This window comes from Platichthys flesus, chromosome 17 (assembly GCF_949316205.1).
Source record: "Platichthys flesus chromosome 17, fPlaFle2.1, whole genome shotgun sequence".
Classification (NCBI taxonomy): Eukaryota; Metazoa; Chordata; class Actinopteri; order Pleuronectiformes; family Pleuronectidae; genus Platichthys; species Platichthys flesus.
In genome coordinates, this window is record NC_084961.1 from 9999002 (window position 1) to 10026809 (window position 27808).

Here is a 27808-nt window from a genome sequence, read left to right on the forward strand (position 1 = left end):
CAGACATTTCCCAGAGTTTGTCTTTCACAAATGAAGAACGAGCAGGAGATGGTCCAAGTCTGACGCATTCACAATAACGGGAAAATATTCAGAGCATTCCGGAGACAGCAGAACGGCTCTAGCGTCGGCCCTTATGGCTTATCTCAAATATTGTGCTCTTTCCAAAAGGGAATCTTCGTCTTCGGTTCATGGCGCCTCTTTCTCAAATTGAGGTATTTGTATTCCTCCAGTTTCGTGTGCATTGCGTGTTATAAAATTATCAACTCTTCCTCCGAGTTTTTTTCTTGCGATATTCCCACATGCACTCACTCCAGAAGCAGATGCACAGTACGTCTATACACAAGGAGGTCAGGGAGGTAAATTGCTGAAGGAAGTCTGGTGAATAAGGGTACAGAGCTCAGCCTTGTTGTATACAGATTCAATAAATATCAAATGTGACATCATTTCAAACGAGTCGGTACCACGAGGCTGCGCAATTGCAACCGTTTTATCATCTAGTGGTTTCTAAACACGTGGGGGTCACAAGATGAAGCAGAAAGATCACAAGACGTTTAATGCAATGGGGGAAAAAACCTTCGACGCAAGTGGACCCTATTTAATTATGAGGGAATATAAATCACCAGTGTTATAATCTGGATACATACTGAGAGGATTTTGTTCAGGGGACAGACTGTTGCGTGCTGAGGGTGAGACTGTAGTGTCTTGGGAGTCGTGATCGGGATGGTGTGAACTAATCACGTGACATCCCAGCATAAATGCAAAAGACAAGAAAAATGACTTGTCTGTTCATATAGGCAATGTTATTCTGGAAAAAATATGCTAACCATTAGCATGGAGAATATTGGCAATGAAGGAAAAAGATCAAGCATCAGAACTGGTTGAATGAGCCCAGGACACCTAAAGATACATTTGGTAATTTCATTGATTTTCAAGATGCAATATCTGTAAATCCACCAGATAATAAGAAAGGATTTCTTCTAAATGAACACCATTGGGGGAAAATGGACATAAAGACTTCAGTGGACACGACCACAGGGTCCTCCATTGTTCCCCCGGTTCTCCATCAACGTGCAGTAAATGGAGGGACAGATAGAGGAGTGGGACTCACAGATGGTGCCAGGGAGCAGAGGGAGTATTCAAATGATTCTTCACAGCTTCATAGCTCAGAGAAGCTGCGGCAATCGAGGACATTCGCTCCGATAACATCTCACATATTAAAAAAACACAATAATTACTTCTCCCAAGCTTAGCAGCATTGCAGCTATAGCTTAAAATGTGTGTGTGTGTGTGCGTGTGTGTACCAGGCATTGTGCAGCAGCAACCGCAGCCTCTTGGGTTACTGAGGAATGCATTTGAAGACAATCATAATGAGGCTCTGTATCTGCCCAGCTGTAGCCAGAGGGGATCTCTGAACTCTACTGAACTGGACCAGCCAAGAAAACAACCAGATACATCTTCTTTGGATCCCACGTCTGCCAAGGACACATTCGCCGGATGTGTGTGTTTGTGTGTGTGTGTGATGAATCAGTATATCTACCTCTACTTCCTAATGTATAATTGTATACACCCATGGTTTCTACAGACAAAATACACACACATTGCAAATTGTCATTTAACCATCACACACAGACACACACCTTGTCTCAGTGTCAGGTTGCTGCAGTGTTGCTGTGTTCGTATCACACACACACTCAGCCTCATAATCTTGCATTTTCTTCCGAGTCTGATCCTAAATTAAAATCTGGAACAAATCGTCTCCTGTGGATTATTAATATTTGTGAAGCCGCAGCATTGTGAGCTCAGGTATAAAATCCCGGCTTTGAACCTGTAAAACGAGCTCACAGACACACACACACTATCACACCGAACAGCTGCTATAGTGCATAGGATTAAATGTATACTTCAAAGCCCATTGTCTGCTTCAGATCAGGTTTCCACCTGGGTCACGGCTCAAAAGGACATACCTGTGTGCGCTTTGTCAGAACACGACATTACCTTCACAAACACTGATTCTTCTTCTGCTCCGCCCTTCAATTTAGTTTTCCCCTTCTCTTTTTACACAAGTATACATAATTATATACTCCGAGCTCCCAGATTGTTTTAAAATGACTCCAACTGGCACCGCACCTCTCACAATGGCACTGCTTCATACGTTGCCAGGAAAACCAAGATTGAATTCAGTGCTCAGATCCAGCGGTGTATACAGCTGTCATCCTCCAGTTTCCTTTTATAACAACTGGGAAAACAAAAATGCAAAATGAGGGAAATTTAGGGCAACATACAGATGATTTTGGCCCCAGGTTATTTGTGCAGTAGACGAGCGCTGGTTGCGCCTCATTGTGGTTAGTTAGCAACGTGGCACAGGCTGAAAGTAAAGCTGTTTATAGCTCCCGAAACGCAGGCGAAATGCGGAGCTGGCCCTGTTCGACTCCCCCCAGGATCACATAAAACCCACACAAATACGTCTGAGGGGTATTTGTGCGCCCATGTACACACACACCACAAACAAAACCTGTGATTATACCCTTTCAGACATACACACACACTGCAATTACATACAGTGACGCACTGCTGCCCGACATACCGTGATTTGAAAGATATAATATTGTCTCGTAAATAAAACATGTCGGGACCCAGGAGGTGCTTATACATTACTGTTAATGGTCGGGGTAAACACATGATGCACACTGAAAAACAAAAACCACACCACTATCAGAACTGGAAATGGTGTGTCTTGGAGGTTGTTGTTGGTTTGTGTGTTTTTGTGTCGGGAACTTGTAAAAAAAAAAGAAAGAAAAGAGGGGGGCGGGCCCTGGGGTGGACTCTGGAGCCGCCTCGGGGGTCGGATGTGTGTTTATTTAAGTGTGTGTTTTTTGGAGTCACGCTGAATTTAGGGGGCTAGCCTCGAGATAAGGAATGGAGTTTAAGATGAAAGGGAAATGGGGCGAGAATGGGGGGTGAATACACTGGCATGGAGTTTGTGGATCACAGGGGGGGGGGGCGATTGGAGGGGGGAGGAGACGAAGGAGCACACTGTTTTGATGTTGAATTTTAGGTTGTTTATTTGACATTACATAACACCAGCTTATGTAGTTTGAACACTTATAGTGTGTGTGTGTGGGGGGGTCTGGTAACTTCTTACTGGGAGATGGGAATATTTGTGAAAGGCAAATGTTGCCCATAGCAACGGCCTTCATTGTAAAACTGTTCCTTGGAATACACACACACACACACACACACACTGGCAGCCATGTTGACACTGACACGTCTTTTCAGTTCTTTCTGCACTTTCAGTCGACACAAACTCAAACACACACACACACACACACACACACACACACACACACACTTTTAGCCTGGAAGTGTGAAGCACACTCGCTCTCAGTTCCCACTTTGTGGAGCTCATATCCTCCGTGTGTCGAGGCAACTTCAAGTCAATCTCATTTTCAGGAGGTACATATAGCGTTACAGCTCCGACTTATGCTGCGATGTGATGGACTGAAATGCTCGGGTTTCTAGATTCCATTATGCTTTTATTGGCTTTTAAAGGTATCAGGTTTCCTCTGTCTGGAGCCGGGGAGGAGCTTGAGCTTCTTTGTGTGTCTGTGTGTGTGTGTGTGTGTGTGTGTGTGTGATCGTGTGTGATCGTGTGTATGTGTGCATGTATATACATTGAGCATCACATAGGCTAGTAAATACCAAGCTCTGCAGGGCCTCAGGCTGGGCTTTAGATTGCTGAGGTGATACGTTTGGCCTGACTGTTTCCCATTACCTGGAGCGAAACCCAGCCCCTTGCTTTTGGCATTTAAACAGCACACTGCACAATCTAGGTGTTAAATTCAGTTAAGAAACCAGTATTCAGCTCCTTTACAGAAGTAGAAGTGGCCCCACTGTAAATCCACATTACTACTACAGAATATACATATTTTATTAACAACAAGCAACTTGTATGTGAATGTTGTTGCTTGTAGTTATGATCCCACAGAAAATGAAGGCCTGACTCTGCAGCAAATACCCCCCTGCTATGCAGAGTGTACAAGAAGCTTTTAGTGTTGGTTTTTGAATTTCTTTTACTTACCTGGTTGCCTCCCACTGTTCTGATCAGTGTCATTTCCAGATGCAGCAGGCAGCTGACACAAATCCTTTATCCATTACCTGACCAAGACAAACGACCAACACAGGCAGTTGATGACTTGTTGGTAAGGAAGGGAAGCATTTAGCTGCTGCTTAAAGTGGTTAAAGAAAAATAAAAATGGAGCTTTAAAGTGTACAAATTAAAACATGATGCAGAATGACGTCCCTTCTTCACTTCACAAGATATTTACCCCAAAAAATGTTGGTACTCGCTGGAAAAAAAGAGTCCATTGGATAAGCTTGCTGACACATCACCTCCTACTTAGCAGGCTAAGGGCAGAGTCACACAAGGAAAAGTGGTGAACTTTTTCATCATGTTCACTTGAGCTTTATTTCCTCTATTGATTCTCCCCCTTGCTCACCTGTGGGGAACATTGACCGATGACGCCACAATCTCGTCGTATAGCGTTGCCCCTACCTGGCTCTCACTGGCTGGAGTTTTGAAAATGGTAGAGACCCTGATATGAGCTGTGTGTTTGCACCAGCCAGCAGATAATGACGTCAGACATGAAAAGAACCACAACCTCAACCAGAATAAGGTCCACACAACTGATTTCCGTGTGCATCACACCCTGAACTGTCCATATTCATCAAGCGTTGATGCGTAATTCACCTCAGCAGGCGATTATCATATGTGTGACTGAGCCCTACAGCTTGACTGATCAACAACAGCTACAGCCAATCAGAGCAAAGGACCTTGTGACCAGACATAATGGGTTTCCCCTGGTAAAAGGTCATGAGGTGTGTGACACCCTGACGCCGGTCAGTCGTGAAGTGTGAACTGGCAGTTTTCATCGAGTGAAAATAGCAGTAAAACATATCAGTAGAAATGAATGGAGACCTGGTATATTTCCACAATAAATGCACAATGTATAGTATCACATTTATAATGTGGCTGCTTTGTTTTCTATATACCTGCTTTAAACATGTAGACTATATGCACATCTTTAAAAAGAGCAGTGATGTGCACTGTAGTTTGATGATCATTGCACTGCAGTATGGGTGGTGTCTCTTAAGTGCATGGATCTGATATAACAATTAGTTGACCTCATGTGATGGGAAAAAAGGCAGCTGAGTGCTAAAGTGTGTCTTTAAACAGGGCAGGGATGTGGGGTTGAGGTCAAGAGAAAGGGAGATGAATGCTGAGAGAGAGAGAGAGAGGAGGGATCAGCCTCAAAGTGACCGGAGACTCGAGGTCGTTCACTTCAGAGGTTCAACCCTCAAACGATCCACAACTAATCTCTCTTTACCTGACCCTGACGGAGGGCGCCAGCTGAGCTCACGTTCTCCCCTCACTGAGATAAACAGATTAGTCCTCAAAGTGCAGATGTAAGTAATTGAAACCTGTAACATTAAAACGTCTAAAAACAACTAGACCAATGTTGTATATCTAGTTGACTCGCGTATTTACATCATCCCAAATGCTCCCAACAATGATTCCAACAGTTTTATTCAAGGTAACTGGACATTTCATTTAGGTTGCCTCGTAATGGGTCACGATTATTCATTGCCATTTGCTGCGTAACAAGAATAGAAGGTTTTCTCGTCTGTGAACATGATTTGGTATAAAAAGTCCCTAAACCTAGAAGCTACAAAGTACTGTTGGGTTAGACAGAAGTAATGGTTGAGGATGATCAAACATTCCTCAACAGTGAGCAGCTGGTATATGAGGAGTTTTTTGAAGATTTGTCCAGAGATGCAGCATTTTGGATTTTTAAATTCCCCTTTTTAAAAGACTGATATTCTTCTTAAAATGTGTGGGTTTTGGACTGATGATGGTTTCATGGCCCCATGAACAACACTGCTGCAATTTTGGTCCAGAGTGAAATATTGCATGCCAGTATTATCATTTTATCCATAAAAACAATTAAGAGCCGAGACATTAAGTTGATCGATTGATGAGCGGATTGATAATTTGACAACTGATTGATGAGATTTAGTTTCAGGTTCTGGCCTCTCACATTAGACAATTTTTGTTCCGTTTTAAACACAAAAAAGCCAGTAAAACATACATCATTTATGTATTGGGATTGTAAAATGTGTATTTTTATAACATCCTACTGATTAAATTAATATTTTAAGTAAAGATTAGTCCTTTTGATCATTAATTAAAAGACTCATTGAAGCCGGAGTTCAAAAGTTAACTGCTTTCCTGCGCTGTGCGTCTCTCCAGTCTGAGCATCAGCTGCGATTGACACCACTAAATGAAACCCCTCTCTCCGTAAACGCTTTGATGTTCCTCTGACAAAATCCCGGCTTTGGATCAACTCATTAACTATGCTCCTCCATAGAGCGTCAGGCAGACAGATGTTCGCCTGTCCCTCCACCACCGCGCTTGTGTGTGCGTGCATGTAATCTGCCAAAGTGGTCCGTCTTTCCGATGTGAATGACGAACAGCTCAGTCATTCATGATGAATAATTCTAATCTCTGTCATCTGCCCCCCCCCCCCCCCCCCCCCCCTCCCTCTGTGTCGCCAGCAGGGACAGACGTGGTCGCCATCCGACGATGACGAAGGCTCGACGAGAGACGAGTTCTACGATGATGAGGATCTCTACTCAGGCTCAGGCTCTGGCTGTAAGTGTGTGTGTGTTTGTGTAGGTTTCTGTGTGTGTGTGTGTGTGTCTGTGTGTGTTTGTGTGTGTAGTGTGTATGTGTGAGGTTAGTTACACATTCACGCCCTGCTTCTTTCGAACTAGACAGCTGCTGGTTTTCAATCTCCTGACCCTGAGGACCCCACTGCCTCCCTCCACCCCTCTTCCCCCCCATTTATGGTTTCTCTCATTCACCAGACTTCACATGCACGGCCACACAATGCAGACAGGCCGCTGGGCTCCACAGACAGGTTTTGTAGATTTAGTTCTTTTGCAGATTTATGAAAACACCTTTAAACCCCGACACATCTTTGCAAACAAGAAGTTACCCGGGCCTGATTCTCCCAGATCTCATTTGCTCTAATCAGATTACAGTCCACACAGATTAGACGATCACACGCATGCACCAGCAGTCAGTTGTGTGCACCTGCCTGCGTGCGTTGGAATTACCTACTTAACGTAAATCACGTTGGTGTAATTTAGGCAGATTTTCTGATCTGACTGCTGAAGCTTGAGCGCAATTCTCCTTATTACGCATGACTCATTGAGGGCTCCCCTCGGTTCACGCACTGCGCTATAGTAGTGGGCACGCTCAAAATAAATTACAATTCAGAGCGGGAGAGTGCAGCAGAGGCACCCCCTGTGGTTGAGACAGCCGCCCAGTAAATTGCCTCATCTCAAACTGTGATACTGAGCCGTCGGATTCCGAGGAAAAGGCTCATTTTCAACACACGGTTTGTGCGTTTTGTGCCGCCGCAGCTCCGGAACGGGGCATTTTTGTGACGTCTGATGTGTTTAACAGTTGCTGCATTGTTCCCGGCCATATTTCGATATCCTCTCCAGCACCTCTGTCAGCCTTCATGCCATTGTGTCTGTAAATTCAATTTGTTTCCCTTTCAACTCGGGGAGCTCCGCTGCTATAACGAAATGAAAGGTGTTATAATGCTCTTATGAGGTTTAAGAAGAAAACGAGTCACTCAGCATTCACCATCTCCTTTTCTTCTCTTCTCCTCTTTAATTTTTAATATGCATTTTTCTCTCCGTCCATACAAAAGCAACCAAACCAGCAGAAAAATGTATTAAATCTCCTGCTCTCCCTGTTGAATACACTCAAACTCACAGTTCACTATTGTTATTCTCATTTTGTGGTTTTGATCTTTCTGTTTGTTTTTCTTGGCGGAAAAAAAATGGCGAAAAAGTAGCGATTTGATTGCAGCTCTTGTTGTTGCGCTGAGTCATCGCCAATATCACGACTTTATGATTTAGAACTTGACGAATCAAGCCCAGCTGTGTTTGTGTCTCTGGGTATATTGACATTTAAAATGTACTTTGGCAGATATGGTTTAAAGAGCAGTCCACCAGGTTTACACACTAAAGTCAGTATAAGACAAGGTTGTTTTAGTTTGGGCTGATCAAAGACTAGAGGTGTATAATTTGAAAGACGTGGGCATTCACCAGGCAGGGAGTGGCTGATGAAAGCATGCTGTCAAGTTGCATTGTGGGAAATCAAGGATACAGTGTTTAGGGGACAGAAAGTCAGATAATCTTTGCCTCGATACATCCAATGACATCCAATTCTTCATTGCTGCAGTGCTCCACTGACTTTACGGCTGCACGGCACCAATAGGCTTACGTCATAGCCTCAAATGTCACCATCTTGGACCAGCATTGAGGCATCGTTTTCTTTTTAAACTGAAATTTTTTTTAAACCTAAAGCCCCCAGGTTCTTATCCAGCCATAACGTTGTATGTCCATTGTACAGTGAGGCAAAAATATACTTCCTGTTTACTTTGTAGTGGGTTTTATACAATCAGATTTTAGCTGGGGCTAACTAGTCACTTATAATACTATCAATACATTAATTCTACACAATGTGCTTGAAAACAAACAATTTTCAAAATATATTTAATTATGAGGGGCTTTGCTCTAAGCTATAGAGCTAACGGGGAACAAGGCATGACGTGCACCTCACTGAATCAGGAAATGTGTTTGGAAGTTGGAGGTATAATTGGGGCCCCTTTATGACCCCTAGTTTAGAAAAACTTTGACGCGCATTACACGCTCAAACGTATTCAGTAGATAATTTCCTCATGAGTCTGCACAGTGGTTATTGCAGTGCAGTGAAAATTAACAGTCGAGCGACACGACACTTGTTAACGATGATGCAAAATGATAATGACTTCTAAATGTCTGCAATCCCAATTTACTGCCAAATAGAGAGTAAACCTGAGTGTGTGTGTGAGGCAGCCACTGTTTTAATCTGTGAGTGTGCGTGGGCAGGTGAGGTCTGTGGTTGTGTTCCACAGGGAGAATTGTACGTGTAATAATTTCACTTATTGCTGACTGATTAAATCCTGTTTAAATTCACAACACTCTCCTCTCTGCTCCTCTCCAGTTCCTGAGGTCAGTGTGAGGCCGACCTCAGCTGGCGTGTCCTTCACCACAGAAGAGCCCCTACTCCTCTCGACCACCCAGGCCACTAGCCCCGCCCCCTCCGCCTCACCTGCGGCCGAGCCCAGCCCCATCCCCGAGGAGCCCACCGCCACCCAGCTGCCCACCGAGGCAGATGGAGAGAGCGGTGCATTCTGGGAGAGAGAGCTGGAGAAGGAGAAGGAGCTGGAGATAGAGAGGCAGAAGGAACTGGAGAAGGCCAAGCAGCTGGAGAGGGAGCGAGAGAGGGAGAGAGAGAGGGAACGGGTCAGGGAGATGGAGAGAGAGAAGGAGAGAGAGAGGGAGAGGGAGAGGGAACGTGAGAGGGAACGAGAGAAGGAGAGGGAGAGGCAGAGAGAGCGAGAGCTGGAGAGGGAGAGAGAGCTGGAGCGAATCAGGGCCGCTGCTGCCGCCCAGACCACCGCCGCCCCAAAGACCCCTGCTGCCGTCCCCGTGGTGACCACCAACCCCACAACCAGCTCCGCAGAAAGTGCAGCGCCCTCGGCCGGCTCTGACGACGTGAGCACCACAGAAGAAGAAGAGGACGTCTACCTGTCCCCGGAGCCCACCTCGATGTACCCCGGCTATGACATGGAATCCACCACAGAGGAGGACACCACCACCACAGCAGAGACCACACCTGAGGCCACAACAGCTTCTCCCACCACCACCACCACCGTCAGAACCAGGGTCCCCTTCAGGCCCAGGGTTCCAATGACAACAGCCACTCAGGTGATGCCAACGGAGAGAACGACCAGTCCACAGCAGCCCACAACCACACAGGTGAGAGTCTCATATCACCACATGAAAATGGAAAAATGGATTAGATCTACGATTCTCCAGGTTACATTATGGTTCTGGTACCAAAAGGAAAATCTTTATTAACAAATACAAAAACGTTTCAACAAAACTTTTTCTCATTTGAAGAGTTGCATGAAGGACAAAAGTCAACACGAGATGATAAAAACCCAAAACCACTCTGCGATAATTAATTGAAATTTCACCATTGTAGGCTGTTCAGCTCTTTTCAATTTGTCAACTTGATACTTCCACTGCTTAATCCTCTCAAACTTCTCGACCCGGCCTGTGATGCACAGCCCACACAACATCTACATTTGACAAGATGATGATTTAAATCAGTAGCTGTAAGAGGAGTAACATCGCACAGTAGTAGATTCATTTCACGTGGTTCCAATAAAGGTTTGATTCCCATGGCTGAGTCCTGTTGACGTCTTTACCACGGACAGTTAAATTATTTACAGACCAGAGTCATGTATATGATTTGTGTGCATGTGTATATTTGCAGCGTCTCTGCATTAAAGCATGATGCACTCAGACCTGTCTGGTTTTCCACTTTGTAATTAAGCCCCCAGATTTTAAGAAATGCGTATACGTGTTGGACAACATACAGCTTTCCACCGCTCCGAATATACAGAGGCTCTTTGTTTCACATGGGAACATGTGCCATGGAAAGCTCTGTGTTTCAGTTGGACAAGTTTCAGTGCAACGGCTCCATGAAACAATGTTGTTAGTCTCACTTCCCCCCCGCCCCCTCTTTCTCTGTCTCAGGAGAATAACAATGAGGTGGGAGCTGCAGGACCAAGTGGAGATTTCGAGATTCGCGACGATCGCCGGAACGATCTGGGTCGAGGGATTCTGCCTGTGGATCCTGATCTGATCGGCAACACGGTGGACGCGGGAAGCTCTGCCGCGCAGCTGCCACAGAAGAACATCTTGGAGAGAAAAGAGGTCTTGATAGGTAAGAATATCTTCCAGTAAAATCCAAATAAAGTTTATTTTTTTGTTACTGTTTTGTCTCGTCTAAGGTTTTGTCTGTCTGACCCTGTGTCTTCTGTCATTCTGCCTCCAATAATAAACACCCTGTAGATGGACAGATTTCATTTCCCGTTGCTTCCTGTGCTCTTCCCTTACTTTTTCCGGAGCTGCAAAGACAAACTTGAGTTACCTTGAATTCACGTAGCTTGAATTCATCATGTGCTACTTATCCCAGTTTGACCCATTGAGATCAAGCAATCCTCTCCTTGGGTTATCCGACCCCTCCTTTCTCCTCCTGTCTTTTTCTCATCATTTCCCCTCTGGGTAAATCCAATTTCGTTTCAAGTGCCCCCCCCTCCCCTGATCCCAAAGAGCTGTTGTAGAAAGCGAGGCTGCAGCCAACTCGCCTGACCTGACTGGCTCTCTGTCTCTCCTTCAGCTGTTCTGATTGGTGGACTGCTGGCGGTGGTTTTCGCTGATTTCCTGGTCATCGGTAAAGAGCAGGAGGCAGCAGACTTTAGACTAGACTGTTTGTGTGATAGAACCAAATTACAGCAACATGTCAGGCTCATACATTCATATATACAACGGTGTATTCAGGTGAATTATTTTGCAACAACACGTCTCCGATTTTTCACACTGCTCCAGGAGACTTTCAGAATTTCCCCCCAAGAAGAGGAGATTGGAGCCATTAAGGCAAAACCGGAATAATGCAACTTCTAGTCTTGAAAAATTAACCTTATTTTTGCCTCAGGCCATTCTTTCAAATCATATGATAATTACATTTGTTTCCCTCATATTGATTTTGATCAAAAAACCACCATTCCTATTCCTCCTTCATAATCTATACAGTGCTTCAGAGTGTTGTAGCAGCTGCATCAATATTTCAAAAAGACAAAGCGTCTGCAGGCGAAGCTCTGCACTGAGGCACATGGGTGCTCTAAGCTAAATACTAATGTTAGCATATGAAGCATGGAAGCTTTCCCACTTTTCCGATACTAACAGGAGGATGTTTAGCTGGTGTAGTGTTAACATGTTCACAACGTTGGTTTAGCATATTAGCATGATCAAAATGCTAATTAGCATTGAACACAAAGTAAAGCTGAGCCAGATCTGAATTTTATAAACCAAAGATTATTTACCGGATGAAAATTTGAATTAAATTACAAAAGTGACATCCTCTTTAATTGTGCAATTATTTTCCTCATCTACAACACTCCATATGTCCTCCACCTTAAAAATGAATATGTGAAATGAACAAATTCAAGCACAGGATAGGACATTAAGTACATGTTCAAAATGTTAAACTACAAGAAATGGTGTTTCAGAGGTGTCCAGTTCTTTTGCAGTTCTACGACAGTGCATGGTGGAAAGTTATATCGTTTTAAATGGCCCAGCCCAGCTTGTGCAGTTCTGATACTGGCCTTAATGGAATAAACACAGTAAACACCTCCCACACAATGAATGGAAACAAAAAAACACTTTGTTCTCTGTTATGGCATCAACGCCAATTCTTTTAACGAAGGAGCGTTTTTGTTCTTATTTCGTTCGATTACGTCACATCTATCCACCGCGCGCAGCAAGAGTTCATTAGTGCTACGTGCACTGAAAGGTGGAAAGCTGGAGCTGCTGTGGATAGGTTACACCAGCCCCGTCAGGCTAAACTACGATGTCGCACCGCAGGGCTGCAATTTAGCACAAAGCTGTTGGCAACACAGAACGTATGTTGGCAAGTTCAGGCTCATCAGTCCTCACTTAGCAGCTAGGTGATAGTGATGCTGTGGTAGCTTTGCTCTGCTTTCAGACTAGAGTGTTTTTTCAAAGCTGCGTGTTTGTAGTGCTGTAGTCCGCTGCAGGATGTAACCGTGGCGCTAATGGCATTTTTGTGTTTGTTCATGTGTACTTGTGTGTTGGTAGCATCTACGCCGTAATAATCTGGAAAGGTTTTCTGATTTCCACCGTGTCCTTCTGCATTTCTCTAGCCGTGATCGTGGGAGGTGTGGTCGGCGCCTTGTTCGCCGCCTTCCTGGTGATGCTGCTGGTGTACCGGATGAAGAAGAAGGACGAGGGCAGCTACACGCTGGAGGAACCGAAACAGGCCACCGTCACCTACCAGAAACCAGACAAGCAGGAGGAGTTTTACGCATAACACCCGTACGCCAGAGAGACCGCCCACCGAGGGAGAGAGAAAGATGGAGAGAGAGAGAGAGAGAAGAGAGATACTCTCAGCGCCCCCACCTCCTGCTCCTCTTCTTCTTTGTTGCTCAAACGTCATCTGCTCGCCTCTCCTCATCCCTCTCTCCTCTCGTCTCCAAAACACTTGAGAGCGCCTTTCTCTCTGCGGACTTGGAACTTTCTTTTCAATGAAAATGAAAAAGAGGACAAAAAAATCCAAATATATTCAGAAAAAAAAAAAACACATACACACAAGATGTTTTTAAAGTAAATGTTGTTATTAATATTCTACAGATTCTTGTTCTGTATGTAATGATATGATTATTTTCTAAAAAAAAAACAACTAAACAAAGCAAAACACAAGCGCTTAACCTGTGTTTTCCAGCACACAAAAGTCCCCCCTCTTCGGTTTTTATGGAGCGACTGAAAGGCTTAAAGGAAAGAGAGGAGAGGAGAGGGGCGGTACGAGCTGAGGGAGACACAAAAGAGAGAGAGAACAGAGTGATGGGCTCGACCCTGCCCCTCACCCCCTCACAAATAACACTTAGAGCGTCTGGTTGGCCACACAGAGCCAAGGGTCAAAGGTGAGAGGAAAGGTCTCTTTTGTGCCTTCCATCCCTCTGGTGCTCAAACACACACAGGCATACATCCACATAAACACACTTACACGTACGCACATGTACAGACACACACACGCACACAGACACACACACACACACACACACACTGGTATCTGCTCGAAGGTGGCTCTGGCCTCTCTCTCTGTGCTCAGCCAACCAGAAAACGATGCTCAACCCTTGGCGTGTTCCACAGCGTCGAGGAGCAACTGTGGAAACACCGGCTGGTCGCGTCAAGGCTCGCTCCACGGCCCGTCTGCTCCTCCTAAGCTGTACAAAGAATAGTTATGGATAGTAATAATCAATAATATATCAATGTTTTGGGCTGGATGGTGAACAATAATACCGTAATAATAATAATTATGATAATAATAATACTTCAACAGGAGGATGTGTATTTAGCAGTTTAAAAAAAAAAAGTTTATATGTAAATATTGTATCCTTTCTGACATCACTAACCATCTGCATGACCATGAAGAGTTTTTATTCATCACATTCGTCTTCACTCTAGATGAGCTGTGCTCTCGTCAACCACACACACACACACACATGCACTTACACACAAACACACACATACATACATACATACACAGACGCACATCAACACACCACAGACTTTAAAAATACTGTAGATCATATCATTCAAACACATATCAACCCCATCGTCATCGTCATCATCATCATCATCGTCATTGTGATAGTAATCACTTTTGATACGAACGCGATCGGGTGGTTTCAATATGTTATTGATTAGTTGTCAATCAGTTGCTGCGGTTGGTTTAGAGTTTGGTCTGTTTGTATAAAAGCACAACTATGTTTTCAGTCATCACGTCGTCAGCCATCACGTCATCCGTTAACCCCCCCCCACACACACACCCACACACCCTTTGCATGCCTCACTTTGTTTTTTCTTCCACCATTGGCTCTCTGTTTGGGGATGGGAGGGGCCACTGGGAAGCATGAGGGGCTTTAACAAATCATGAAGTGGGAGTCCGTGCAGGAAGTTGCTCACACGTGCACTAATTCAGTCAAAAAACTAAATCGTAGTTAAAGGATTGGTTATGAGTGATGGGGGAAAAAGACTTTGAATCAGTGTTTATGGCGTCAACTGAAACCTGCAGGACCAATCTGGGGACCGGGTCATGGGTCATGGGGTTTAGGATTCAGTTCGGGGATTGTGAGGAGGGCTGTGCTTCTATCTAAGAGATTGTAACAATAACCACACCAGTGTGACTGGGCTAGTAGCTTCTATTATACTCAGTACTGTAGAACAAAAATGCATGGGAGTCAAAACTATACTAGTCTGGGTGTGCGTGGATGCCTGTGTGTGTGTGTGTGCGTGTGTTTTTGTCCGTGTGTGAAAGAAAAAGAGGGTTAAGTTTAAGATGGAATGTACTGTGGTCGAGAGTGTGTTTACCTACCCCAGCAGTTCTCACGCTCTTCCACAGACAGGTAACACACCTCTTCTACTCCTGTGTGTATTTTGCCTGCCCCCTCGCCAGTGTGAGAATACGTGCGTGTGTCTCCACCTCATCTAAAGCCACCACCTGTGTGTGTGTGTGTGTGTGTGTGTGCGTGAGTGTCTCACCTCGGTATTTCACAGCAGACTCTTGTGTACACTGACTAGCCTGTCGACGTGTGTGCGTGTATGCGTGTGTTTAGTCTGTTCACTGCTGAATGTTGGGCAGCTGGTCCCTCACAGTGGCTTTCACACACACACTGACTGTGTCTTCTCACTGTCTGTCTGACTCGGCCTGTCTGTCTCTCTGCAACGGGGACAGACGGACAGGCACCACACCACTTTCTCACAGGCAGGAATGATCTTAACACGTACTGTCTTTTCTAAAGTGACTGTCAAAATGTAAACGTGTGTTTGTACCCATATAAGCCTGCGTAGCCAAATAAGATGCGTGTGTGTGTGTGTGTGTGAGCGAATAAGAACGGGTGGATTTGTATGTGTGAGAGTGTAGGTGAGTGTGTGTGTCTGCGTGTGTGTGTGTGAAGCCTAATGGAGGCTACACTACTCTATGTTTGCTGTTCCCATTCCTGTTTTTATACATTTGCATTTTTTTAAGGCTGAGTTTCTGTCATTGGCTGAGTGGGCGAGAGGAGGCGGATCCTCCACGCCACCGCCCTGTCACTAATCTGCCACTCTGTTCCAAATAAAAAACCTGATTGGGTAAATCTGTCCCGTCTTGTCTTTCATAATTAGAGAGTGGTAATTGTGATCTTGTTTGTGTCCAGTCTGGTCTCATGAACACATGTTGCACTGATCATAAACCTAAATTGAAGAGCAGTCACATGACACTAAGTGTGTGCACTCTATTTACTACCAGCAGTGGAAAACGTCAAACAACTCCTTATCTCCCGAGTGATGCCAACTACAGCTGCAGTTCTCTGTCACCTCCAAGTTTCCATTAGAGCTCAGAGCAAACTACAGGTATTAGAATCATTATTGGCCCAGAAAACAACTGCTACTCCTGTCCTACAAAAATATGTGTAAAATTATTATGAGTTTGTATTGTGTGGGTTGAATAAACACCATTTACTTCAGGAAAGTCAGCACAATAAAAAGTAAACAGTCAAATGAATAAATGGGACACACTGCCAAACTGGACTAAAACGTTACATGACAAAGCCGAGCCCACTTTAATCAACATTGTACTTAACTTTAATTTTCCCTAGAACAAATACACCATTAATCAAATACCAAAAGCAATTACCATGCAGTGAACATGGGGATTTCACAGCCTCTGGGGATCACGGGAATCCAGCTTTGATCTTTTATATAACTTTGCATTTTTCTCACACACAAGCGCTTTTCAGTGAATCCTCAATTCAATCATTTCATTTTACCAGTTTAATGAAGGGCTGTAGAAAGAAGGTCCTGTGTTTTTCAGTCTAGACCGAGAGGATTTTACATGTCATGCTCCAGAACTTTCATGGTCTCATGCCTAATGTCAGCAGGGACGGGCTCCATCCCCTGTGACCCTGCTCAAGGATAAATAAGTATTGATTATGAATTAAGGGACTTTTGTGATTGGCAGGAGTTACATAGTAAATGTCACTAAATCAAATTTTAAGAGGGTCTTTTCACTCAAAAAATTAAGAATTCCACGCATCCTTTGAGGCTTGTGTGAGGAGATGGATCCGACCCCTGCTGATATTGGACGAGAGGCCCATAGAGACAAACAACCATTCACACCTACGGACAATTTAGGTCTCCAATAACCGCTTAACCCCAAACTGGAGAACCCAAGAAAGACAACCGGGAAACTGCGGCACCACTGTGCTGCATTATGAAGAAATACAAAATATGTTGTTATGTTGAAGAGCTCTTGCGAAACTGAGAGGGGAAGCATTACATGGAAATATTGTCAGAATTTCCTTTTAGTGTTTTCACCACCTGCTACTTGTGGAAGCCTAAAGAGGAACTGCTTATGAGCTTTAAATTGTAGCTTTCAACACAATTACTCCTTATTCTCCTCTAGAAGGTCTATTGCTTTCATTAGCAGCACTCTCACCACCCGCTAATTAAAGATGCAGTTCATTTCAACATGGATTAATGTGTATTCATTGACTGAAAACGTTGGTTCACTGGAAACATAATTTTCTCACTGTGGCCTCTCGTGCTTTGAAACAACGCAGACCACGTCCAGTTTTGAGATCTCTGGCATTTCTGCTCACAACAATTATGAAATATGTGTTAAATTCAGAGAACAGACGATGAACATTACACCTCCCCGCAGTTCCATCACGCTCTTTGTATAATCCAAAGTAACCAGGACATTGTTGCTGGTAAGAAAGAATGCTGTTGAATTATTTAGCTGCAATTTTCAATGCTCTGACACATGAAATTCCATCAGTCTCTCTTTTTTGCCAGCGCCAAGGAGAAATCTCAGACACATATATCTCAAAACCTGGTGACCTATTTGAATGACAAGGTGAGATTATTCAAAAGATACACAAAAAATGTATTGGTCTTCACTGTGACTTCTCTCCTGCTGCTGGATTCAGTTAAATCTTTAGTCCCCATTAGTTTGCTCACTGAGCAGTTAGTGTTTAAACAAGAGGGTAAAACAGGCAGCCCGCGTTGGAAATGTATTTTAGTGTCGAACATTTAAAAGAGCTCACATGCAGCCATGAAGTCTCGCTCTGGTGTTATCACACACCAGCATTAGCATGGCCTACATACCATTTCTAACCCACTGACATTAAAAGCAACCCTGTGCCCCTCAATGCTACATTTGACAGAGCTGCTGTGTGTGTGCATGCGTGTGTGCGTGCATGTTTTGTGTGTGTGTGTGTGTGATTGTATGCGTGTACGATCACAGCCTCTTAACAGCCCGTTTACACATGCGTAACTCAGTGAAACCTCGAGGGAGAAACAGCCGGAGATGTTATAATTCTTAAGTAGTCACATGAAAATGTGCTTATGAAATAATTAGATAAACTGTCCTCTGGGTTTTTTAGAGCACATAGGAAGGGGAATTATTCTCCTCAGTTTACATTCTTAGCAACAAACCAGATGAAACCAAGGTCACTGGGAGTGGAGGAGCACCAGTGGGTCTGCAGATGGCCTTTCCCTGGATCCAGAGACGACAACAACAAACCATTCTGGCCTTGGGTAGTGGGCCGCTGATACGGAAATCTGCCATTACCCAGACGACAAGAGGGGGATGATGCATGAGCCTTCTTCTGTTTGGGAGAATAAAAGCTTTACTACTCCTGGGTTGGGGTAGACAGGAGGGGGTGCCTGGGGTCCAACTCATACCCCATCTGGTGGGTGGTGGAGGAACGACTTCAGTAAAGGCAATCTGACAGAGAACCTGATTTTAACCTGTAACTATTTCAATATATTTATCTGTATCTATAAATATATACATCTTTTGTATCTGGTTTCTTATGTTTATAAGCTAGTATCTAGATTTAAAGAGCTATAAGTACGGGAACATACAGTATTAGTGTTTCAACCTTCAATGACAATCCAGTTCACGTTTACATATATTAAAGAACTATATTTTTGCAATAATTCATACTTTGATATCATACATTTTTAGAGTTTCATTTTAATAGTATTTGATTTATAAGAGTTTGAGCATGGGTTAGGGTTAGCCTGTACATATTTTAATTTTAACTGTTAAAATAGTTGATAATAAAATAGTTAATATGAGACACATACTACAAAAACCCTGAACCTTTCATTGATCAATTTATTTATATTTGTCACTCTTTATTCTGATGTTTTTTTATTTGGTGTGTGTGTGTCTATGTATGTTTTTCATTTTTTAGGGTCCGAGCACTGAGAGGCACTGGCAGACAGTGAGGCCCTAATGAAATTGTAAGGATTATTATTAATAATTTTAAGGCAAATTACTTTTTGAGGGCTTTAACATGCTCCAATTCTTGGAGAAAGTGGTGAAAATGTACATTTCATTAATTTGCTGTTATTTAATTTTTTTTAATTTAATTCAATTTTGTATTTTTATTTACCCCCTGCTCAGAAGCGAACTGTGCACATCCTGCTTTTTAAATTTTTCTTATTTATTTTTAAATTTACATAGTGTAAATTATTGTGCAATTAATAGGTGGTTGAAGTCCTGCCAATTTTAGGAGTTCAGTATCTTGCCAAGGACATTTCGGCATTTAGATGGGGAAGGGTGGGGATTGACCCCAAACTTATTGTTGGAAAACGACCACTCTACCACCTAGGCCACACCGCCAGCTCATTCACATGAGAAAATAAGCACGCTAAGAACATGGACAAATTATTGTGTGTGTGTTTGTCTGTGTCATTCTATGCTGCTTCTGATTTTATTCACATTTTAAATTTCCGTTGTCCAATGGCTATTTGTCCCATTACATTGATGTCACTCAGTAAAGCACACGTCCAGCATAAAGGTGATAAATACAATTTTAAATAGATACATAGTTAAGCTTAGGTTATTGTTGCTACATTCAGCTATATATGGAATATATAATTTGACATTAATGATCAGCAAAAGAAAATGTAGATGAATGTATGTATAGTGTAAAGATGTACATGTGTATATTCGAGGTATATAAGTATAGATGTGTATATTTGAAGTATAAAGGTAAAGATGTGTATATTTAAAGTATATAAGTATAGATATGTATATTTGAAGTACATATTTGTATACCTGTGCCTTTCTCCCCGTTACATCCTGCTTTGCCTGTTCTGGTCGCTGATTGGCTGGCTCGGTTTGACCCTTGTCGCGATACTTCTGCTGCTCAGCGCTCGTGAGGAGCTAATCAATCAATCAGCGGGATGATTAGCCTCCCGTCTGGACCAGCGTTCTCCGCGAGGCCGCTCGGTTAATTGATTATTAGTGAACGTTTATTGGTGTTTGACAGCGGCCGTTAATATGGAAGAAGACTGTGATGTGGCAGAAGACGTTGGTAAGGACTTCTGGCACTTTCGGGCTCACGCCATGATGTTCTGGTAACTTTTTAGCTTTCCGAACAGAAGTCCGGCTTGAGTCTTTATCTTTATTGTTCGCGTTGATTGACTTTTGAAAACTCCGGGTGTGCAGTTAAAGCTCCTAATCTTCCCGGTGAGGTGCAGCTCCCGGTGCTTCGGGACTCCACGGAGACAATTTCCGAATGAAAAGCGGTTTATTAACACCGACGACCCCGCTGTTTGAGCAGTGGGGACGGGTTAGCCGGGGTAGCAGCAGCTAGCCGGCCCCGGTTAATTAACGCGCAGGTGAGGTGGCACGAGGCGCCGCTCAGCTGGGACACTCATTAAGTGGCTGCAGGCCGCAGATCCTCTGGGGACCATGATCATCAGACCTCAGACCAGCTGCTGTCCACTCGGGGATCAACCGCTTCTCCCACGCTAGACAACTGCTATTAGGATATAATCAATATATACGACCTCCCCGGGGCTTTGACTCTATGTAAAATAATAAAAGTATATCTATCATAATAAATTATAATCAATCAGATTTTATTTGTATAGACCAAATTCACAAATCACAATTCGTCTCATAGGGCTTTAACATGGTGTGACATCCTCTGTCCTTAACCCTCAGCAGGAGTAAGGAAAAACTACTAAAAACCCTTTTAACAGGGTAAAAATCTTATATATAAGCATAAGTCTTTATATAACATTTTTCTAGCTTATTTTAGCTTCATTCAGGTATGCTACATTTCAATGGTAGTCAACTGAATATGTTTTGAGCTTTGACTCTGGGAGTAGATTTTTAGAAACTAAAACATTATTAAACTAGAACAGTTCAACTGATTTTATACATGCAAAGATATCTGTGCCCTAAATATGCAGGTTTTTCTTTTCATGAGGATCCATGAATTATTCCCTGAGAAGTCTGAAAATGTGAAAAAAATTAAAGCTTTATCTCACTGTTAACGAAAGTAATAAAACGTCTTCCCTTCTGCCCGCTTTATCCAGATCTGCCCCAAAATTGTCTCCTTCTTGCCACATGTCACGTCTTTTCACCAAGCTTCGTGGAAATCTGTTTTGTAGTTTATGCATTAATGCTGTAACAAACAAACAAACAAACATTGAACAGGTAATTGATCAAGGGATTGATTCAAGCATTGTAGAAAAGCTGCTCAGGTTGTGTTAGGTCTTTATTGATCTGTGGGTTTCTGGTTAACTTTGTAAAAGTAGGTTAAAGTGTCTCCAAGTTTGTTTTACCACAGTTAAAATAGTCTAAACTTAACATAACCTGCACATGTAAACAAGCTCTCTCTTCACTCTTGCAGACTGTCCAAGTCTTCTGTGTGAAGGACTGGATGATCTGGAAACAAAGAATGATCAAGGGAGGAGTAGGAGAGATGGAGAGGAGGAGGTGTTTAATCAGAGGGAGGATGAAGAGGCAGGAGAGAAAACAGAGAGAGATGAGAAGGAGGGGGAGGAGGAGAAGGGTAAGAGAATGTCTCGAAGGGAACTTATGGTAACAGAGGGAGAAGAGGAAGAGCAGATGAAGCCAGAGAGTAGGCTGGAAGAGGAGGAGGCACAGGAGGTGCAGATGGAAGACAATGAGATCGAGGACAACAAGAAAACAGGTTCTGATCACCAAGAGAATAAAGAATCAAAACATCCAGAGGAAAAAGAGGAGCAGAAAAAGAGTAAGAGGAGGAGAGGTAGGAAGCAAAGTGAACGAGTAAGAAACAGGAGAGGAGTAAAAGCAGTTGGTGAGAGGATGGCGGAGAAAAAGAAGAATCAGACACAGGAGGTGTCAGTGAGCTCAGAGGAGAGCTCGGCTCTGTCAGAGCCTCAGTTTGGACTTCACAGCATTGACGTGTCCAACCCCATCAACGTGGGTTGTGGGGGTACAGGGATGTATGGTCCCACAGTTCCCATTCCTCTGCTCTTCTCCTCACAAACTCAAGTCCCTATTCAACCTGCACCACCTCAGCCCCACGGGACAAAGAGGCCTCACAGCCCCCTTCCGCCTCACACTCTCCCCCAGCAGGGCTCACAGCCTGTTGAGGTGAGGATGGAATATAATACAGTAATGCATTTCTACAACATTATGAACAGCTGAAAACTAAATAATCTATGCAGCCAAACCAGATATCATCTTTAATCCATCCATTCTTCCTCCTTGTCAAAACCTGGTGCCTACATTACCCACAAAGCGACACTTCTGATGAGGCAAACATTTAGTTAGAAGACATGACTTCTATAGTCTCAAGCGTTTACATTTTATTATTTTAAGGTTTGATTGACAATGGCAGACAAACGATAGATGATGTAATGTTTGACTGGTTCGTTGCAGATGGAGATAACACAGGTTTACTCCACCCGACGCTCCATCCGCTACAGCACCAGGGGCAGAGGCCGGGCCCTCAGTTTCCCTCTGCTCCCGGGGCTAGAGACTGTGGACAGCTACCTGCTGCCTCCTGCACCGAAGAAGAAAACACGGACACTCTACAATACTGGTAACCAAATTATCTGTTTGTCTAGGTGTTTTCATATTATGTCAATACTTAACTGCATTGTGCGTGCATGTGTGTTGTGCATATGTCTACAGATCAGTTAGAGCATTTAGAGGCTCTATTCCAGGAGGACCATTATCCTGATGCAGAGAAGAGGAAGGTGATTGCAGCTTCAGTTGGTGTCACCCCTCAGAGAATTATGGTAAGACAGTCATCACTTTTTTTCCTTTTGATAATTTGGCTTTCTATATGAGTAAGAATAGAAAAAGTGTGTCTGGTCTTGCTTTCACTCTCCTCTGCCCCCCTTCTCTTTGTTACCGTCTGTCACGCTTTCTCCATATCTACGATCTGCTGTTCTAATCCTGTGTCCCAGGTCTGGTTTCAGAACCGCAGGGCTAAATGGAGGAAAGTTGAGCGCTCCATCACAGCAAAGGTTGAACATAGGCAAAGTAGAGTTGGATGCAGCATCATTAGCCCCCCACATCACCAAATGAATCCCATCCCGCCCACATTGGCACCTAATAGGTTAGTAAATCCCTTCAGCTATTGTATGTTCTCTGTTTATTTGGAGATTTCCTTTGAACAGCGCAATGATTCATGTATTTAAGCTTCAAACAATCAATGATTCATTACCTGCTATGTTTTTCAGTAAGGGGGATCCCTGTTATCCTGGTCACTTTGCCACAAAACTGCCCCACATTGCCCCTGCAGCACCTTCTTTGCCCACCCTGTCCATCCAGACCCCGACCTCTTACAGCAACCTGCTGGCCAGCCCAGGTACACCTTCTCCAGAGCTGAGGGTTTAGTTAATGTAAATAAAATATGAACGATATAATTTCCACATGCTAGCAAAGGGTGTATTCTGTGGTATAGAAACTTGTTGTTTATAAATTCTGAGGTTAGTTCAGACTAAAAAAGTGACGCCCACTCACTCATTTTAATGAGGCCACTGTGTTGGCACAGCAGGAACACAGACGCTTAGAGCTTTAGCTCAAAACACAGCGTCGTCCAGCAAAAATGTTGATAGTAGTTCAGTTTTTATGCAGATGTCATGTGTCCTTGCTAATCACTGTGTTATGACAGGATATATGCTAACATAGATCTGGTTGGTTATGAAATGCTGTAACTATTTGATAAATACAAGAGTTGTTATTGAAGACATTAATGGTTTTATAATCACACAACTTATATTTTGTAGAGGTACCAACGATCAGTCTTTGATGCATCAGTCTGCTTTCTTAAAAAAAACTTTAGCTAGTTCAGCTACGTTCAAGCTCAGTGGGATTCCAGCCTGCATGTTGAGATTGTACATTTTCCCAGAGACCAAACTGCAACATTTGTTTAATCTCAGTGTTTAATTTCCAAGGTCATTCGAGAGTGAGAGATGGGGGCCTGCATCAGCTGTCATCTCAGGGAGGGCTAACAGAGTACCACCCTCGTCCCATGCACAGTCCCCCCCCCCTGCGGCGAGCCAGTCTTCCCCTTTTCACAACGACGTACAACCCCTCCAACCCCACTCCACCCCTCCTCAACACCCCAGATCAAACCCCACCTCTGTTTCTGGATGCTCTGGAGGGCGGCTCCTCCTTGGCCCATCGTGACACTCAGTCGCTGCAGACTGACATCAGGTCAGCTTAGCTCACAACACAATGTGACATGAATACAAGATGATGATTTGATCAGGGACAATGAGTCCAAGAGATGACAGAGGGACAGACTGCAGACACGACCAGGGATCCTATGAAATACTGATGTAATGATGGCTTATGCAGAGCGTGTCGTGTTAGGAAGTCAGTTTCAGCTGCTGCTCTGAAACATTTTTCAAAAATCATGCTGATTAACATCTCAGTTGGTAATTGCTTTGTGCAAAAAGATGTTTGCTTATTTAACCGCATCAACCAATCGCAACAGTAAAAATAATCCCCAAATTCCAGACGATAATGAAACAATTAATGACTAACTTTCCTAGTGGTGCTTTGAAGACACCTGAAGGCCTATTATATAATATCATATTTCAGTCGAATAAAAATCTCATCAAAATAGGCTGAGTGTGCTCTGTAAATTAATTGGGACATCAACTATCTTTAAAACTGTGCTTTTGATCTGAAATGTCAAAGATGAGCCAAAAATACATATATGTCCACTGTTTTTGTGTGGTGGTAAAAACCGAACACCATAGACACATTACCTTTTTGTAGAATATATTTTTCTTGAGAGTTCCTAATTCTCTGAGGAATCACAGACACAATGTGATGAATCAAGTCTCAGTTCTTCATGCAGCACAGAGAAAAAACCTACATGGTTGTTCTCTGTCAGATTATCTCGTTTTTATATACCCTCAGAAGAAGAGTTTCTGGCTCTTGACGAGGTTGATTCATTCAGACATACTTCAAGGTATTAATCAGGCCTTCCTCAGTACAGTGGCCTTTTCCGGTCAGTGGACGTCACCTGCCTCTCATCTGGACACCTTACGGCTTTAACACAGTACCACATAAGCTTCATCTGGCATAATCAGAAATCAATACATTTCCACCTGAAACTCCAATGTTCATTTCCTACACCCAAAGAGTAATTGCGTAGCTACAGAGGAAAATTTGATTTTAGCTACGCTGGTCAATTGGCGCCATCATCAGGTCAGACTGTTAATTTGTCCAATACTTTGATTTATGACTAAACATGAAAAGCAAAACCCATATATTCATTAATCTTAGAAAGAGGGCTGTATAAATCAACGAGTTGGCTGTCTCACTACGAGCATGTTTGCATATTGATAATATAATTTTGCTTAAAGCATCACTGAGACTTAATACAACCTGACAGAGCAGCCAGTGTAGCTCTAGAGTCTTAGTTTTAAAGAGAGAGCTGTCAACAGTTTTTTAATGTGAGTATTTAAAAATGGATTATCGTACAGATCAGAATATCCCAAACTCTTTTTGTCAGGCCTCCAGTTATTTTTGACAATCCATTCACTGCATTGCCAGCTGAGTATTATCCATCCCTCATTGAACACCCTCTTGCATAATTCCTGGACTCCCTTGCTCTGGAACACTGTGACAAAAGACGGGATCAGATATAGAAAGTGTCAAAGTGTGCAACTGTGCATGATCATATACTGTAAGTAAAGTAAGTGAGTGTGACTGAATTCTACTGTGTTGTCCCCAGTTCTCTGTTTGACTTTGGGGAGAAGCTTGACTACCTGACGTCCAGCCAGCAGAACAACAGTCTCTCCTACTTGCTTCAGAACTCCTTCCCCAGCAGCCAGCCGCAGCACCAGGCTCAAGCATCTCTACCTCGCATGGCTTACCTAACCCCCTCCCCCTACCTCACCCCCAACCCTCCAGATTCCAACCCCACCTCCTACCTGACCTTTGGCCCCGGAGGAAACTCCACGGGGGTGGTGACCTATTCCACTGGAGGGCACACCTATTTCCAGTCCCAGAGTGCTGGACAAATCCTTCTGCAGTCCACTGGTCATCATGGTGAGTCACTGTGATTAATTGATTTATGGGGCCACAAAATAACACCCATCAAGGATTAGCATGTAAAAATTAGGGGTCACAAATAAAAAAAAACAAATGCAACAAAGTTATATAATGTAAAATGATAGTCTTCATCAGTGCAGTATAACCCACAAATGTACCATCCATATGTACAGTAGTACATCAAATCTCACCTCAAGGGCACCTCTTAAAATCCTGCTTCTACTTCTCAACTTGTTATGATACCTGCATAAAAAAGGAGCATCTGGATGCATTATTTGCTTGTTTAAAATGTACCTGGTTTTACAACCTAAGCACTTTCAGTTTGGATAAAAATATTCAGAATTGTGACATCACCTGTACTCAATTCTAATTATTGCAATAAGCCTCAACACACAGGACTTTTGTTCAGTTCACAACAGTATCTCAAAATGACAGGCGTAATTACTTGGTTGATAATTGTCTTATCAGCTTCTTACAAACCACTAAACTAGACTTCATGTCAATGTTTTTGCTCTGGTTATTTTAGTTGACTTCACTCCTTATGTCTTTATTAAATAACTCATACCTACTCAGCAATGGGAACTTACCCGAACTGCAGTAACATTGTCTAATCAGAAAATGAAAAGGACCTTTTCTTCTCTGTTACATTCAGTTGACAAAAAAGAACCACAATCCAACAACTACCAAAACTGTTGAATATGAATCTACTCTACTCTTACAAGTAAAGATGACTTTAAAGTGGGAAAGGTTTGGCAGATGAGCTGCCATTGCTCTTGGGCTCAGCTGACTGAGAGGGGGCTTATGTAGGGACACAGAAATAAGTTAGTATTAACTTGGTGTTTGTGCTGATTGTTCTCTAATAAAGCTCAACTGTCACATGTCTGTTTGGATCTGTGTGTGTGTTGTCCCACCAGGTGGGCTCACTGGATACCAGTCGTACCCGTGGGGTAACGTGTACAACCAGCCGTCCATGCACCAGCGCACTCAGTGCCCTCCATCTTACCCTGCCAGCTTGGGGACTGCTAGAGATCGCCAGCCACCCTCCTCCACTACGCTGCCTCCCTCATTCTACCCTCAGGGGGAACTTGGGCTTTCCCAGCGCTCATCACACTTCCAGCCACACACCACCTCCACCGCCACCAGCAGCAGCAGCTCCACCGTCCTCCCGCCTGTGTCAACGCTGCGACCCTCACACCTCAGAGTGGAAAGCACACCAACAAAGGTTACATCCCTGTTACATTCTCAGGTCAGCCCTGCCTCTCCAGAAAGCCCTCCAGTGCCCCCTTGTGTCAAGATTGAGTACGAAAGCCCCAGAGAGATTCACAGCCACTTCCACTGCGACTTCTCGCCCATACATTTTTGACTGTTTGTGTGTGTGTGTGTGTTTAAAATATCTGTGTAAATATAACGTGTGTTTGAGAGTGGTCCTGCCATTTCTACCTAGTATATTACTATTATAATTAATGTCAGGAGGCTTGTTTGAGCTGCATTTAGCTGTGCTGCAATAAATGTTTTTTCTTCTGTTAAGCTTTTATTTTTCTACATTTACTAAACTTAAGGGGGTGGTGTGGGGGTGTGTGTGTGTGTGTGTGTGTGTGGGGGGGGTCTTGACTGAGTCATGATTATGATTACATCCCAACACAAAAAACCTTGATACCAAGACAGAGAACGAGT

At 43.5% G+C, this 27808-nt stretch overlaps 2 protein-coding genes across 3 annotated transcripts in view; both read left to right on the forward strand.

Moving 5' to 3' along the window:
- sdc3 (syndecan 3) overlaps positions 1-15912 on the forward strand; it is a 35778-nt gene extending 19866 nt beyond the window's left edge. Inside the window, exons 2-5 of one of the 2 annotated variants that reach the window (XM_062409964.1) lie at positions 6613-6709; positions 9122-9939; positions 10726-10915; positions 12915-15912. In XM_062409964.1, the coding sequence (XP_062265948.1) occupies positions 6613-6709; positions 9122-9939; positions 10726-10915; positions 12915-13081 (1272 nt within the window). In that variant the 3' untranslated portion in view covers positions 13082-15912. The remainder of the gene's footprint in view (positions 1-6612; positions 6710-9121; positions 9940-10725; positions 10916-12914) is intronic. The other variant, XM_062409965.1, reaches the window with a different exon arrangement.
- Positions 15913-20008: 4096 nt separating this feature from the next.
- LOC133972646 (uncharacterized) lies at positions 20009-27646 on the forward strand. Its single transcript, XM_062410204.1, has 9 exons — positions 20009-20144; positions 21474-22204; positions 22493-22655; positions 22748-22854; positions 23026-23177; positions 23302-23429; positions 24019-24280; positions 25815-26131; positions 27049-27646. The coding sequence occupies exons 1-9, from the start codon at positions 20111-20113 to the stop codon at positions 27495-27497; spliced, it is 2343 nt and encodes a 780-aa protein (XP_062266188.1). The 5' UTR covers positions 20009-20110; the 3' UTR covers positions 27498-27646.
- The last annotated feature ends 162 nt before the right edge of the window (positions 27647-27808 follow it).

What these genes read in the sequence shown, in the direction of transcription:
- LOC133972646 (XM_062410204.1), top strand. Translation starts at nt 20,111, where the DNA reads ATGGAAGAAGACTGTGATGTGGCAGAAGACGTTG. An exon ending in TGATGTGGCAGAAGACGTTG is followed by an intron (nt 20,145 to 21,473) that starts GTAAGGACTTCT and finishes TCACTCTTGCAG; the next exon opens with ACTGTCCAAGTCTTCTGTGT. An exon ending in CAACCTGCTGGCCAGCCCAG is followed by an intron (nt 23,430 to 24,018) that starts GTACACCTTCTC and finishes TTAATTTCCAAG; the next exon opens with GTCATTCGAGAGTGAGAGAT.